We start from the raw sequence: 17,258 nt of genomic DNA, 5'->3' as shown, positions 1-17,258 counted from the left end.
CATAGGAAATGCCAGAGAAAATTTAGTTTTATAAAGCTAGGAAACTATTAAAAACATTTTCAATATGTGGCAATATGTTTTGTAAAAATATCCAAGGATTACAATATTTTATTGAGTCTTAGTATAAAGTTTGGATGTCAGAAGGTTGCTACCCTGAAAATCCATTTTATTTTGGTCAAAATATTTAATTACAATTTCTAGAACATTTAATTCAATTTTAGAAGATTTGTTATCTTACACTTTTTGTTGGCCACTTTTAACATGCCCATGTTAATTAGTCAAAACCATAAAAGCAATTCTGTTAAGACTTTGGAACTGAAAACCATTATGTGGGGGGAAATATTATTTAAACTGTCACTATTCTATCTAAGCTTTCATTGCTTCTCACTTTGTATGCAAAACTCTAAATGTTCAGTATTTGGTTTTAAAATCCATAGCCTCCAGAATCCAGCAGGCAATTTGATGTTAGACTCCTAATTTAGAAAGATGGAAACAAAAACTATCTGTGAGAGTTAAATTAAGATTAATTCTACCATATGATGTTTGAAATAAACTCTACATTTTTATATACAAAGTAAACTGTCATTTCTACAAATGTAATTTGTCAGTTAAATGACGATGTTTAAAAAAAGAACAAAAAATTTAAACTTTCTTTTTACAATGCAGGCAGACAAAACAGAACAAACATGACATCAATGAAACACTAGTAAAATACAGTAAGTCCAATAAAAGATGAAGAAACTACAAGGAGAAACTAGAATGGAAAATAGGCTACAGGGACTACATGGGTTCATTAACACAAAGAATTTTTGAGTCTGGCCTAAATAATTAATTGCCTTTGACATCATTTTGCTTTCCCTTTGTTAAAGTACAGTTTTCTCAAAGTCAGCAATACCTTGTCTACCTGTCCTGTCTGGGAGATTGAAAGATAAAGGTCTGTAAGAGAGAAGAATGGAAAGAGCTAGAAAGATCAGGATGTTCAGAAAAAAAGAAGACTGACTTTAAAAACGTAGTGACTATTATTCAGACTCATTTATCTCATTTATATTCATCTTAAATATAACATGAAATACATAAAAGCTAATAAGTCTCCCCAACTCCACCCCTCTACCTCCACCCCCAGGGAGTCCTTTATTCCTAAGAAGATTCCTAAGTGCCTCTTATACTTCCCCCAAATCCCACCAACCTCCCAGCTTAAACCCTCCTTTTCCCAGACCCCAGTGTCACAGTAAACCATTTTTCTTGTCAAATCACGATAGACGAAAATACATTCAGAGCATATCTTTGTTTCTCCTCTCTTTAAAGATCTGGGAGGTCTTTGCTTCTACCTGTCTAGGTACTGGGAATTAAACTGGTTCACTTTCGACTATCACCAGAAATACACTACCTTTAAGCCAAAATAATAAAATCTTTGATTTCTGACAGAGTAAAGGCCTCTAGCTAAATCCATGTTATATCTTAAAAACTGTATCTTAATTATATCCAGGCTGATTTTAAAAAGATATATGCTATTCTGAATACCACTTAATCTTAAAAGTATGATAGCATGTTTTTTCATCAATCATGATATTCTGAATCTTAATTATTTCTTGACAAGTTTTTGCTTGCATACTAAATTTTAACTAAAATTTAAGTAAGAGATTAATTAAAGCTTATAGTAGATGACCAAATAATTTTGGATTATTCTGCAATTATATATTTGGTATATATATCCAGTTTAAGTAACATGGAAATGGAACCCATATGAAAAGTCTAACATTTTACTGTGTCTGGAATAAAGGTGGTACTCTTCCAAACATAATATGAAAGTTAATGAAAAATTACACAAAGTCAACATTTTTTGGCATTATCTATTAAAATATGATCAGGACTAAATGGCCTCATTTTGATTCAAAATCCTACTTTGTAACTAAAATATTAGCAGACATCACATATAGAGGAACACTTCATTAAAAAACATAATATTGTGGTTTATTCCCAAACTTTAGACATATTTTCTAGTAAAGGAGAAAAACTAATTTGTAGCAGATAATACCTGACTGTACAAATTAAATTATGATCAGTGGATGAAAAATACTAGTAGCTTTTCCACCAGTATTTTATTTTATTTTTTTTTCCACCAGTATTTTAAATCATTTTAAGCAGAATTATTTCTGTGAAGAGTTCAGTTACAGTATTCTTTGAACTACTTCCATTGAAAATGTAAACTTTGTATTTTACTGCTCCTTACAGATAAGGAAAAACTGCCTCATGAACAAAGTTTTACTGGACAATCAGAAAGTAAATATCCATTTTGCAATTATTATAGGACCTTAATGACTTCTGTCAGTATTGTAAATAGCAAACCAAGGAGAAAAAGAAAAAAAAAAAGGATACATCAATAAAAAGAAGTTAGAAACCCAGAATATGAACATTCCAGACAAAAAGGTCAATATAAAAAAAAAAAAGGTCAATATATTTTTTACAGATGATTACACAGAAGTCATAAATTACCACATATCCACTCCTTTTTGACAGATTATTAATGGATTGGTCACTGTTTGCCTCTTGGCATTTAGGATCTATATCTATAGGTTTTTGTAAAGCAAGTTTTAACAGATTACATGAAATTTGAGTTATCACTTAAGACTTTATAGCTTAGAGGTCAGAGTAAATCTTTTACTATACTAAATAATAAAAGGCAAGCCAACTCTACTAAATAATATTCTGAGCTCTTTTCCATGTCCTAAAACAAAACTTTTTGTAATCTAGTTTGTTTTCCCTTTTCAAAAACCAGTATTTTAAAAATTGGCTGTAGAACCCATAAAAACTATGTTGGTATTTAAAAGAGTCATAATTATAAGCTCTTCACCATTACAAGACTCTTCTTTAGGCAACTCATAGGGATGGTAAAGTGAGATAAAGAGAAATGCAGGACTATTTAACTTTAAAATAGAGCACTGGCAAATGTTTTTATACAAAGCTTCAACTGTTTCCAACCCTCAGATTTTCGATATCCATCATCCTATATTTCATTCAATTCCAATGAACATAGCATTATATTAAACCGATCCTTTGAAGTGCCAACAAGATAAAAATTCTTTACAACTTGTCTGCTATAAATTAATGCTAGCATATTTTTAGTATCTTGCTGCTTTTGCAGTATAATTTACTTTAAATTAACCAAACACCTGAACTTGTATTTATAATTCTAAATAAAAGTTATTTTTCTGAGTTATGACTATAAATACCAGAAGTAACAAGTATAATGTTGAATGACATATCAAAACTATTCATCTTTCTAAACTTCCATTATAGTAATAAGAAACAACCAAAACAATGTGAACTTCAATGGCTCAATTAAAGTACCTGTTATTGATACTCAGCCTAATATTTGAGGAAAGACTCATGAAAATTCTAAAGTAGGATTTTATATGCTAAAGTGCTGGTTGATCCTCAAGCACCTAATCGAGTAGCACAAAGCTAGACATGTGTAACTAACTAAACCTTTCTCCTTAGAATGCAGAAAAAGCCATGAATGTATGTATAACTGTATAAAACAGCCAACTTGTCGGTGACCTCCAGGAAGGATCCAGAATTCAAAGATTAAGGCAATTAATTTCTTTTTTTCAGTGTTCACTGAGGCTTGCAAAGCACCAATTGTAACTTGTAACATTACTTCCTCATGAGAAGTAATTTCCTCTCTTATCCTTTTCCAGAAATAGTTCTGCGACACTAAACTCATCTCTAAAATATCAAGTCTAAGATTTCCTTGATGATTACTAAGGTTTTGTAAAGCAAATAATGATTTCATTCTTCAAACAGGCCATTTCTTTTTTAAGCTGTTAAGAATCTAGAATTGTGTTTATTACCCAAGGCAGTTACAACCATAACCAAAAAAGAATACACAAAACTATCAGGTAGATAGTAGTCACAGAACATTTAACATACTAAGATATGTACATTCCATTTTTAAAAAACTGAATAAGCCTATCAGCTGTACTTAAAGGGTGATACTGAAGGACAAACAGTGAAAGCTACACATCATGCATAATTTATGATCATGCTTACTACCTCCATTAACTAAAGCACTTTCCATTCTTACCTCAGATTTCTCCAGTTTATTTTGTGCATCAATTTGTGTAACAATCTCATTCATGTTGGTCTCCAATACCATTCCCCCCATCACCATTTCTGCAAGAATATTGTGAACCTAAAGGGAAAAATAATACACGTCCATAAAAAAAAATTCACTACAAAAACATTTCATGACTCCAGCAGCTTTTGTTTCAAACACTGCTATGACTATTTCATAAGTATGAAGTGTAAAATAAAAATAATTTAGAGGGCTACTAATATATGTCTGCTACTACTAATCAGCCTGAGACAGTTATAAAACCTCTTTAAGTCTTAGTTTAATAGGCTATAAAACAGATATTAATAGTGCCTTCTTCCTAGATTGTTGAAAGGATTCAATGATTGTTGAAAGGATTCCATTCCATGGAAGAGCTCAGAACAAAGTAAATGATCAATAAACACTACCTAACCTATTACTATAACTAGGTTAATGTTAAAAAAATTATCTACAATGGCCTTTTATGCCATATTCTTAGCCAATAATCATAAAGTTATTTTATGCTCAAGGCATTTAATGAAGTTATGTGGCACTATAACAAGCTCCTGATTGAAATAAAGTAAAATTTCTTTTTTATTGTAGGTACTTTAATAATGTTTTTATCCCAAATACTTTCATACAGGCAATACTTAGATTTTGTTTTGAAAATATCATCAAATATATCTTACAATACTAAAAATAGCATCTTCCACTGGGGAGAAAAAATATAATCCAGCTGTTTTTTCATAGGTATTTACTGAATCAAAAATTACCAACTCAAAGCTAAATTAGGGTTTCACAGAAGAGCATACTTTGCTGTAATTTTTTAAAATAATGTGGTAATAAGAATGGAGACTCTGAAATTAGGTATGAATACTGACTCTACCACATATTAGTTGTATGTCCTTTAGTACACATACAATTGTTACCTTATCTGTAAAATAGAGATAAAAATAATATAGACACCTCATACAGTCATCATAAGAAATTAAATAATTCATGTGAAGTATGTACTATAGTACCTAAAAGATATTATAAAGTAATTTTTTATTTTAAGATTTTATTTATTTTAGAGAGCAAGCAAGTATGAGCATGAAGGGAGGGGGAGAAAGGGAGAGAGAGAAAGAGAGAAAGAGAGAAAGAGAGACTGAGAGAGAATCCCAAGACGATTCCCTGCTAAGGATGGAGCCAAACATAGAGCTCCATCCCACGACCCTGAGATCATGACCTGAGCCAAATCAAGGGTCAGGTGCTTAACCGACTGAGCCACGCAGGAACCCCAAGTAGTTTTATTTTAAACAAAAACTCGTTTTGGTTAAATACATAATTATATTATTTTATTTTCATTCCTTTATAAGACTGCACGCAAATGTATTCATGATTTTTAAATCCTATCATTATTTACTAATTTTTCATTTTGGAAAGATGGACACCTCATGTACAACTCTTGAAGAAAGGATCACAGAAATTACTTTTCTTGTAAACAAAACCAGAAGCCACAATTGTTTTAAAAACTAGTGCTAAAAAAAATAAATAAAAACGAATCCTAAATACCATCATTACTAACTGCTAACTCTTTAGCAACTAAATACCATTTATTAAAACTATGTTTTGGTGCTACACTCATGGTATTTAATTCAATTCTCACATCAACCTTTGTTACAGTTCAGAGAATAAGCCAGCCCAGTTTGCTCAAGACACAAAAACAAACTAGTATGTAGCAAATGAACAATTAAAACCTAAGTCTGAGTGATCCAAGTCCAATTCCTTGTTTTCTTCTGTTAACAATAATACATGAAATTGATACAGCAAATTAATTTTTAGTCATAATCTATGAAGATTCAATTAAAGATCAAGAAGGTTACTGGATGATAAACTATAACTACCCTACAATAGCTAACATATAATATATGGAGGGAAAGTATTCAAAAAGGAAGGCCATAGGCAGTGGAAGAATTCATTAAAACTTCTGTTTTAGCAGTGGAGCCTCTCTCTCCTTTTTAAAACAAATTCTCGCTGAGTGAAGTAAGTCAGTCGGAGAAGGACAAACATATGTTCTCATTCATTTGGGGAATATAAATAATAGTGAAAGGGAATATAAGGGAAGGGAGAAGAAATGTGTGGGAAATATCAGAAAGGGAGACAGAACGTAAAGACTGCTAACTCTGGGAAACGAACTAGGGGTGGCAGAAGGGGAGGAGGGCGGGGGGTGGGAGTGAATGGGTGACGGGCACTGGGGGTTATTCTGTATGTTGGTAAATTGAACACCAATAAAAAATAAATAAAAAAATAAAATAAAAAAATAAAACAAATTCTCATGAGAAAGCACAATTTGTAATACATGCTGATAAAAGTATAGCAACTCCACCAACCCCACTTTGCTCAGGTTTATGCATTTACTATTGCCTTTTCAAAAATATCTCAGAAACACAATCAGATCAGTGGAAGCCATAGATTTCAGTATTTTAGAAATGTTTACCAAGTTTAGAGGTATTAAAATGAATAGCCCACAAATGTGGGTCATACCCAAGAAATTCTAAGAACCTATGTGCCAATACAAGAAGGACTAGGATGTAAATTTGTCCTCAAAATAAATATAACTCCTATGAAAGCAAATTTGGAAATCCAGAGAAGATAAAAAATACAAATGAGACCTGCAAGCTAAATCCTTAAGCATAATCTCATTTATTAGAAATATAATAAATGCCTAAAGAATATATTCTAGATGAGGAGATATATTACTTAGAAGTTCTAGGAGATTAACGGTATGGGATGAGTCATTAATTGGGAGATGAGTCCAAAATGATCAAGGTCATGACGTTCAAATAAGGTATGGAGGGATCATTTAGAAGCTGTCCAGTGACAGAAAACTTCATGTTCCAAGAATTGGGAGGAATTTTTGGCAGACTTCATAAGAGAAAGATGATAAAAGCTTTGCTTTCAGATTTGCCCTAACACATATAGCTGACATATTCTAGTATTTTGTTTTATAAATTTTACCTAAAACAGATTTTGTTTTTTTTAAAGAGAGAAAGAGAGTATGTGAGGGGCAGTGAGGAGAGGGAGAGGGAGAGAGAATCCTAAGCAAGCTCCACACCTAGCAAGTAGCCAAACATGGGGCTGATCTCAGGACCCTGAGATGGTGACCTGGGCTGAAATCAGGAGTGGAACATTTAACCAACTGAGCCACCCAGGGTCCCTTACCTAAAACAGATTTTAGTGGAAATAAAAGGATGATAACTATGCTTGAAATAAAACTCATCTACCAAACCCTTGATGTTTACCTAAGTGTTCAATAGGTTTTTATCCCCTTTTCTTGAATTTTTATAGGTTTTAAGTGTTTTTAAAAATAGCAAATACCACATTAGTAACGTATTTTTGCTTTTTTGTTTGTTTTTACCTATATATGCCCCATCTACCCCACCACATAGCTTCTTATGGACATACACCATAACTGCTAATTTCATTTTTACTTTTAAAAATCATGCTATAAGCAAATAGTTAAAAGTTCAAGCTATATAGAAACTTACACATGAACAAAAAGTCTCCACCACCCTCTACTTGTTACTAGGTCTCTCTATCCAGGGATAATCACAGTTAATTGTATCTTAAACAGGTTTCCACCACTTTCTGAAAGTTCCCACTATGCCCTTCACTTTAAAAAAAGACCTACATCCAGGATCCCTGGGTGGCTCAGCAGTTGAACACCTGCCTTCGGCCCAGGACGTGATCCTGGAGTCCTGGGATCGAGTCCCACGTCGGGCTCCCTGCACGGAGCCTGCTTCTCCCTCTGCCTGTGTCTCTGCCTCTCTCTCTGTGTCTCTCATGAATAAATAAATAAAATCTTAAAAAAAAAAAAGACCTACATCCATACCTGTTTCTGCTAACTGAATGAAATCCAAAGAGAATTTTCCAGAGTGGCTGCACTTTCATGTATTTAGGTAGTAAATAGTATGTGTCAATGCAGAACTTGGGAGACTTTTGCTTAGTACTACTCTAACTTATTTAAGATTAAATGGTCTCTATTTTATTTTATTACTATTTATAAAAATATTGCACAATTGTAGGTATCTAATGATTATATACAATTTTTTCTTCAAAATTATTTATCTCAATTATCGTGAAATTCAAAAGTTAAAGAACAAGCCATGTGGTTTTTTAAAGCAATTTTCACTATCCCATTAGTGAACCATGTTTATTAAATGTTTTTAAAGTTTTTGTTTAAATTCTAGTTAAATTACAGTGTAATATTAGTTTCAGGTGTACAATAGAGTGATTCAACACTTCCACACATCACCCAGTGCTCATCACACATGTTTATCAAATACTATGTCAGCAGCATTCTGGTTTGAGTAGAGTGTACGTAATTAGTGGAGGGTAAAATGAAGACTAAATCAAACATATTTCACTTTTTAACAGTAACAAGCCTTCTAATAGACTGAAGTAAACATAAAAAAGGATAAGGAAAGGAAAGGAAAGGATGTCAAAGAGTTCACAGACTCCTTTCTACAGTTAGTCACTTGTTTGTAGAGTGTAAAAGTTACTTTGCTATAACTTGTTGGAAATGAAGTCCTCTGCACCAAGTATTTTTTACTTGGACTATATTAATATCTGACTATAGGGATGGTCAAATAAAATATGACATATCATTCTGTTGAATTCTTCACCTGAGAATAAAGCTGATATGTATGTACTGATAGGATTCATTTAAAGACAGATGAAGTTAATAAAGCCAGGCACAGAACACTGTGTGACCTCAATCACTGTGTGAACTCGAAAAACAAACTCACTCACTCACTAAACCAAAAAAAACTCTGCATATCTTTGAAAAATATACAGGAAAAACGTCTGGAAGCCTACCTACCCAAACAGTTACTTCAGCTAAACAGTGTGGGATGGGGCTGAGTGGGTATAAGGAGGAAGACAAGGTAAGAACTTAGTGTTTAATCATATAGCCTTCAGTATTGTTTGACTTTTTTGTTTCTAAAGAAAGATAAGTGGTATTATTGTAATTTTAAAATAAAATATTTTACTATGGATAATGGTATAATGTTCTTTAATGGTTGTACGTCTGTCAGAGACACACAGACAGAAACAGGTATCACATATCCTTCTAAAATAACTACAAACTAAAAAAAAAAAAATTAACTACAAACTACTTGAGGAATGGGATAAGGGACTATTCTTCATATAACCCTACAGGGTGTTTAGCACTCAATAAATATTTTGTAAAATGTGTTTTGCAAGGAACACCTCCTTCATCTCTGCTTGCAGCAAAATGAATCTAAGCAGGAATTTTAAATATAAGTGCAGGAGGTGCAAAGCAAAGTTATCAGTCTACTTTAAAAATTGTAATACCAAAAAAAAATTGTAATACCATATTACTTGATTTTTTAAAAAAGATTTATTTATTTGAGAGAGAGAACACTCGCCAAGCTGAGCATCAGTGGGAAGAGCAGAGGAAGCAGGAGAGAGAATCCCAAGCAGATTTGACACTGAGTGTGGAGCCCCATGCAGGGTTTGATCTTTCACCTTGAGATTACCACCTCAGCCGAAATCAAGAGTAAGATGCTCAACCAACTGTGCCACTCAGGCACCCCAAGACATCATTTTTTAAATTATTAAGACAGAATTGTCCCTTACAATGAAATGATCAACTATTTTTTTTTATTAATGTAGGTTCTTGCTAGTTTTTTTTTTTTCAATTTATTTATTTGAGAGAACGAGTGAATGAGCAATAAGAGTGGGGAAACAGATAGAGGGAGATGGAGAAACTAAACAGAGCCTATGGGGGGCTCCATCTCATGACCCTGATATCATGACTTGAGCCAAAATCAAGAATTAGATGCTTAACTGACTGAGTCATTCAGGTCCCCCAATAATCAATTAAAGTATGTTAGAACATTTTAATTTATGTATTTCTGTGGGTCATGTTACTAATTTGATAATAAAACATTAATAGATATTTGTTAATAAAAATTTTAAACAATGGACCTAATGTAATCTATTAATACCTGTATTTATAATTCCATCTGTGGTAAATAGATCTCTTTGTATTTTGACATTTCTTCAAATCTAAGCTACAACTGATTATTTGAAAAACTATCACTTTACATACTACTGAAAAGGAAAAACAGTCAATTAAATTATGACAAGCCATAGAATGTAACATTAATCCCAATTTCAAAGTGTTACAATGTGAGAGAAATCTGCAATTTCAGAGTCAGTGAATTATAGTATTTTCTCACCATTTTTAGCCCTAAACATGTTGTTAAGTAAAATAAAAGCAATGATAAAAATATTTAAGTAAAAAAATGAATGTTTTGGGGGTTTATTGGTGTCACTGCCAACATTAAAGAAAAATTAAAAGTTTAGCTTCAGTAATATATCCTTTCAAAAGATATTTACCACAATTTCATTAAGTCTAAAAACATTTTTAAATTTTACTATAATCATTCTCCAACAAGACAGCTGATGTATTTAAGTGTTTTATAAATCAAAACTAGTGTTGATAATGTTATTAGCCTTAAGAAAGTGCTAAGAAAATAACCAGTTTTACCGTCATTTGGTTACTATTACCTTGAGACTGAGCCAGTTGAGCAGGTTCTTCTGCTAAAGAGTACTATTCCCCCAAAACTACTGATTTTTTTCTTAATATGCTGTCAAAATGACCTATCATTATAATGACCTATCAATATAGCAATATAATATATATATCATGAAAGAAAATCTTAAACTATGACAATTTTGAAAATAATTCTGAAAGGAATTAGGATTATATTTTCTTAGTCTATCAACATTTTGATACAATTTTCAAGACAAAAATAGAAAGGGAAAATATATAAGATATTAATAATAATGATGACATTTGTTAATTGCTAACCAATGAAAAGCAACAGGGATGTAGTAATTCCAATAGCTAAATCTATTTTGGTGCACAATGCATTTTATATACTAACACTGAATATGAATGTCTCAAAATCTGAAAATTCAAAATATTCAAGTCTGATTTAAAAACTAGAAAGCTGTTCTACTTTCTATTCTATATTCCCGGGTGAGTATCAAGAAATCCTTTTTAAAAACTGCTTATTATAGAAATCAGAGTTGCTCAGTAAAAGATCTTAGAATATTCCAACTCCCTTTTTCCCCTTCGTGGTTTATGTGTTACTTGTGACTTGTACTTTAGTGCTACAAATTCTTTTCATATTAATCCCACAAGTACTTTAACAATGTTCTTTTATCTTTACTCACAAATTTACATCTTTCTTTATTGTTCTTCCTTATTTAACTCATTCCTTCTTATATTTCACATTTCCCTCTGTGTAATCTTTTCTTTTAGAATTTCCTTTAGTAAAGCCTCACTGGTAGCAAATTCTCTCATTATTTTTCTCTGATAATGTCTATTTTGCCCATATTATTTTAAGATTTTTTTGTTGACTTGAGAATTCCAGTTGGGTAGTTATTTACTCTCAACGCTAGGTCTTCTAACTTCCGTGGTTGCTATTGAGAAATCATTACCTTCATTAAGAGCAGTGGTTAAATTGGGAAATGTTTCTTTTATATCTGGATGATTTTAAAAGCTCTTTCTCTTCAATTGTACTACCATTAATCTAAATGTAGATCTATTTTTATTTATTCTGCTTGTGATTCTTTTATCTGTGGATTGGTATCTTTCTTTAATTCTGGTAAATTCCCAGCCATTAGATACCCAGATATTAAGAGCATGCCTTGTTCCTTCTCTCCTGTTCTTCTGAGACTAATAAATGTTCATTAGATCTTTCTTGCTCTCTTCTCCCTGACGTATAAACCATCTTCCATGTTTTCACTCTTTCTTATCTTTTTAAGCTGCATTATGGACAGTGTTCTATCTTTCCTTTTACTCAGATACATGTAATCGACATTAAAGTACATATTCATTCACTGAATTTTTTTTTTAAGATTTTCTTCATTTATTCATAGAGATGCAGAGAGAGAGAGAGGCAGAGACACAGGCAGAGGGAGAAGCAGGCTCCATGCAGAGAGCCTGACGTGGGACTTGATCCAGGATCTCCAGGATCGCGCCCTGGGCTGCAGGCGGCACTAAACTGCTGCGCCACCGGGGCTGCCCCTCATTCACTGAAATTTTTAATTTTGACTTTTTTCTTTTTGCCTCTTCTAGAAATTCTATTGAGGTTGTGTTTGTTTTTTTTTGTTTTGTTTTGTTTTGTTTTTTTGAGGTTGTTTTCAAATCACCTAGGCTGTTTTCTGTAATACTTGATTCACTCCAAATTTTTATCAGGATCGTCTTTCTAACAACCTGTTCAGTCAATGGGATAGGGGCTGGTGTGTCTGGGGCCAATTTTTGGCTAGTGCTGGCAGGGTAGAGTGGAGACTGGCATGTCTGGGGTTTAGCTTTCCAATGGCCCAGCCAGCAGTCTGGTTAAATAAAGGAAGAAATGAGCAAATAAATAAATGCATCATGAATAATGAGAATAATAGGAAAGAATAATCAGAATAATCTTTCACTGTCAGAGTAGCAAGTTGCAAATATGGAAAAGGAAAATGGTAGAATAAAATCTGTAGTGTTGTACTATACTCTGAGGTATTATGATGAACTCAATGATTTTTGAAATATATACAGATATAGAAATAGATTAGGGGGTGCATGTGCACACATACACATACCTACATCTATTTGCCAGCTTGGTTCAGAGAACCAGGAGTAATATTACCCTTGAACAAACATGGTACCAAGATTGTTGTTTCTAAATATCATTGTCTGTGAAAAGGAATCAGGGTTCCTTTAAGAAACAGCTGACTCGGAATAGAGAATATGTAAGATGCTCTGTCCATAGAAAAAGCCTAGAAACAATAACCAGCCTCATAATTAGGAGCACCTCCACACTGTGGCTTCCATATACCATTTCCCATTATAAAAAGAATCAGGGCTCCTACGAGGAATGGCTGATAGCATGGTTAGAGGAGGATATTTACAATATGGGTCTGCAGCAACTAGTTGTGACAGAACACAAAACAGCTATCAAAACCTATGAAGGGGAAGGAATGGCAAAAGGCCTCAGAAGACAACCTGAAGGGGCTCCCCCTGGTCAAAGAAAGGCAATGTGAGCACCGAGAAGAGTACTATCTTCAGTTGGTTAAAACAAATCAAGCATATTAAAATTCCTATGTCACAAAAAACTAAAACAAAACAACACAACAATAGTCATTTTTTGGTGGGTATTAGGGAACTGAACTTTTAGGAAAACTGACAATAAGGGGAAATAATTTAGAATTTATCCTGTCCTTCCTATATAAACTGTATCTTTTAAGCCCACATCTCTGTCTTTTAACAAATAGTTTCATTCAATTCACATTTAGTGTACTGAATAATAATAGACCAATTTTAAACTCGTACTTTCACTTTTATCATGAAGTTGATCACATTTTATTTCTACCTTCTTTTAAATCACAGATTCTGTTTATAATCTCATTAATGGTTATAATCTATTTCCTTGCTCTCTTAAGTAAGTATGACTTTACTATTACTTATGAAACCTTTTTATATGAGGGAAAAACCTTTCAGATCAGATTTTCTTGGTGTGTGTGGCACCTTCAGTCTCCACATCCAAACCAATTTTGCATAAAGAGGCTGTCCCACCGCTTCAGGGTGACTTTTGAACTAATCTAGTCCAAAAGCAGGCTAAGGGTTGTGGGCAAAATTCTGTACCTCACCCTAAGGAAAAATGAGCTGAGCCAGTTAAGAGATTCCCAACTGCTGGAAGGTCCAGGGCTGCTAAAGAGTTGAAAATAATCCTACTCTCTCCCAGAAGGGCTTAAAATAAGACTAGCATTGTTTTGGACAGAAAATGTAGGGATTGGAAATGTCTATTTAACCTGTCTCTGACTCTTGCTATCCTGAAGCTTTTTGTCTCACTGCATTGAAAAAAATTAAAACAAATACTTATCCCAGAAAGAAGACATACAGTTAATTTTGGCAGGTTTTAAAATAGTGATACTCTATTGTGTGAAAGGAACAGGCTATAAAAACTACAGACTATCTGATCCCATTTCTGCTCTTAAAAGCATATTTGTTTCTGTACTTATTTGTACAAAAAAAAATCTAGAAATACACATGTTCTAAAATGTTAATACTAATGTTAATTAAACAATTAGACTGAAGTGGTTCTAATACCTTAGCAGCCTAAGTAAGCAAACCAAAACCTAAGCCTGTAAAGGACTAGAGGCTAAGAAATCAACACTTAAAGAAAATCAATCACAGCCAATTAAGCTTTTCCAAATAATACAATTGTGGAAGTTATAATCAATCAGATAATCTCCTTGTTTTGCTTCTGCCTCTTTTCTATGAAAGCCTCTCCCCTAGCTCCCATTGGTGGAGTACTCCTAACTGCTTCTGGCTTGGCACTGCCCAACCTGAATCAATTTTTGTTCAAATAAATTAAAAAATTTTTATAATATGCCTCAGCTTTTCAGCTAACATTAGGAAATCTCTGAAACTGAGAGGACTTCCATCTATTTTCCACTTATGTGTATTTTCTGATTTTTCTAAAATGAATGTATATCAATGTAAAATAGAAATTTTAAAAACACTGCGTCATGTGTGGAAGCTATAGATGAGTGAAACTTAATTTCTCTATTAAAGAAATCTTTTATTCTCTAGTAAAAATATGAGAACTTTAAGTATAACGTTTACAAGAGATTCCTCAATTTTCTGAAGAAATGCTAGATGACATAAGCTAATCTTTGAATAGTTGAAAGGTCTTTTTATAAAAAGACCTTTTTAAAGCATTTTAATCATGTACCAAAACATAATTTTGAATACTGCAAACCCTAATGCCTAAAAATAACAGAAGTGTTTGTAAGTGTGAAAAAGCATAAGATAAAGTAATTAGAGAAAATCAGTAGAAAACTAAAAATAGGTTCTTAAAAATATCAAGCTTAAGTTCTCTGTCCAAAATGAGTTAATACATAAAATCAAATCACTTAATAAATGAAAAATATAATCTAGAGGACTGGCTAATAATAAAAGTATGTCTTTTGATGGTTCACAAATAATAGAATACATTCTTTCCTTGTGCAGCTTGACTGTAGTAGCAGTTATATAACTCTATACATCTACCAAGACTTAACTATATGCTTAAAACTGCTGAATTTTAATGTGTGCAAATTACACCTCAATAAAGCTGATTTTTAAAAATCACATTTTCTGCTAAAATTTCCAGCATATTATTTCAGACTATTTTATGCCTTAATCATTCAAAACAATCTATTAAACTTAATAGAAAAAAAATCTGTATATGGTAAAAGCGGATTCTTTTCTTCCAAAAATTCCTTTTCACTAGTACCCAGTAATACTGGCTAGAAAGTTCAGTCATCCTTCCCTCTCCTCACCTCCAGCTTTCAGCAGACCACCATGTCCTGTCAACGCACTTTTTTTCATCCCTACTGTATTGCCTTAGTTCACGTCTTTCTGGACTACTGCAATAGACTCCTTATTAATTTCCCTGCCTTTAATCCTCTACCTACCAATCCAATCTTCATAATGTAGAAAAAAATGATGTGGCAACAAACAAACAAACAAACACAAAACCCACCAATGTTCAACAAAGCAACAATAATATCAATAAACACTTTATTAAAAATATTAAAACGGTTCAATGCTACAATGTCTAAAAGCCATGGCACTGGGCACCTGATTATTAAAATGGTACAATGTCTAAAATCCATGGCATTGGGCACCTGGGTAACTCAGTTGGTTGAGTGTATGACTCTTGATTTCAACTCAGGTCATGATCTCAGGGTCGTGGGATTGAGCGCCGCCTCGGGTTCTTCGCTCGGTGCAGAGTCTGCTTGTCCCTCTCTTTCCCTAAGCTTGTGTGCACATGCTCACTCACTCGCATGTATGTGCTCTCTGTCTCCCTTTCTTAAATAGATAGATAGATAGATAGATAGATAGATAGATAGATAGATAGATAGAGTCTTAAAAAAATTCATGCTACCAAAGGCACTTTAAAATTAGGCTGCCCAATCAAAACCAATCCCCCTCCAAAGCCTGTATTTTTATCTCTGCCTCTAGAGCCAACATCTCCACTTCTGTCAGTGAAATATCTACTAATCCTTAAAAAAATCCAACTTCAATGTAATTTCCTCCATTCACACCCTCTTAGGCAGAGCAGGTGGGTTGGCTGTGTTCCCACTAACACTGAACACAACGCTTGTACTTGTTAATGCCTCTGTTTCCTCCTCTAGATGTGGATCCTCTGGGCAGGGTCTGAATCTTCACCAAATGCAATGCCTGGCTCACAGTAAAAATTTATGAGTTATACTAAATTAATAAATACATAAAAGAATAAAATAGTATTATTCACTAAATCCAGTTTTACTTTGGCAAATATAAATTAACATATTTCCTCAGATAAAACGTTTAGGAGATTTGACAACATAGAGTACCTTGTCTACATGGAAAATTAAATCCAGTTCACAAACATTTTCAAAACACTTGTCTAATGTTTCCACAAATACCTGAAGAAAAAGAAAAGAAAAAAAAGGTTAAAAGCTCTTGAGAATTGTATAAATTCATTCAAACCTTTCATCTATAAAGGAGACAATCCTTAATTGTGAAATAATGCTTTCTAAACTCTATTATCACATTTCTGTATTAAACATTGTAATAAGTGCAACAGGAGTAATTATAGACTATTCTTCATGTAACTACATTTCAATACATTAATATACAAAACAAAATAAACTTTGCTGAAAATAGCTAAGAACAAGAAATTCTTAGCACCATTACTTTAAAAAGCACTGAAAAATATTCAAATCAGTCTCCTTATATTCATGTGAGGAAAAAGGAAAGCTTAGTGGAAATACTTATCTACATAGATGGGCACAGTCCAAGTATCTACCACATCTAATGCAGCCAGAATTTTCAATTAGCAATTCAGTATGAAAGATGACTCAAAATGATTTATGGAAAAAGCAACGACTTTGGAATCAGACGTACCTGGTTCTGACTCTGGCTTCAATAGCTTGCAGGACCTTGTGTGGGAAAGGGTTAACTCAGTAGGCCTGGGATGTTCAAAACTTACACATTCCCCCACAAAGGGCCTCTCAGGACTAGCTCCTGAGAATTGAGCTCCTGGGAACTGAGCTCCGTGCCTTTGCAAAG

The 17,258-nt window shown here is 33.1% G+C and overlaps 1 protein-coding gene across 7 annotated transcripts in view; it reads right to left on the bottom strand.

The window, feature by feature from the left end:
* The window catches only part of AP3S1 (adaptor related protein complex 3 subunit sigma 1), a 68,198-nt gene that overhangs the window by 5,670 nt on the left and 45,270 nt on the right, over nt 1–17,258 (bottom strand). For 2 of the 7 annotated variants that reach the window (XR_013387428.1, XM_077911275.1), the window contains exons 4-6: nt 16,541–16,612; nt 4,085–4,192; nt 896–936 (exon numbers count right to left, since the gene is read on the bottom strand). Coding sequence is in view for 6 of the 7 variants with exons in the window: in XM_077911275.1 (XP_077767401.1) it covers nt 901–936; nt 4,085–4,192; nt 16,541–16,612 (216 nt within the window). In the remaining variant the exon portion in view is untranslated. The remainder of the gene's footprint in view (nt 1–895; nt 937–4,084; nt 4,193–16,540; nt 16,613–17,258) is intronic. The other 5 variants (XM_077911271.1, XM_077911272.1, XM_077911273.1 and 2 more) reach the window with 3 other exon arrangements.

The sequence above is a fragment of the Canis aureus genome, chromosome 10, assembly GCF_053574225.1.
Source record: "Canis aureus isolate CA01 chromosome 10, VMU_Caureus_v.1.0, whole genome shotgun sequence".
NCBI lineage: Eukaryota > Metazoa > Chordata > Mammalia > Carnivora > Canidae > Canis > Canis aureus.
The sequence above is the reverse complement of the archived record's forward strand: the minus strand, read 5'-3'. Positions and strand labels throughout refer to the sequence as shown.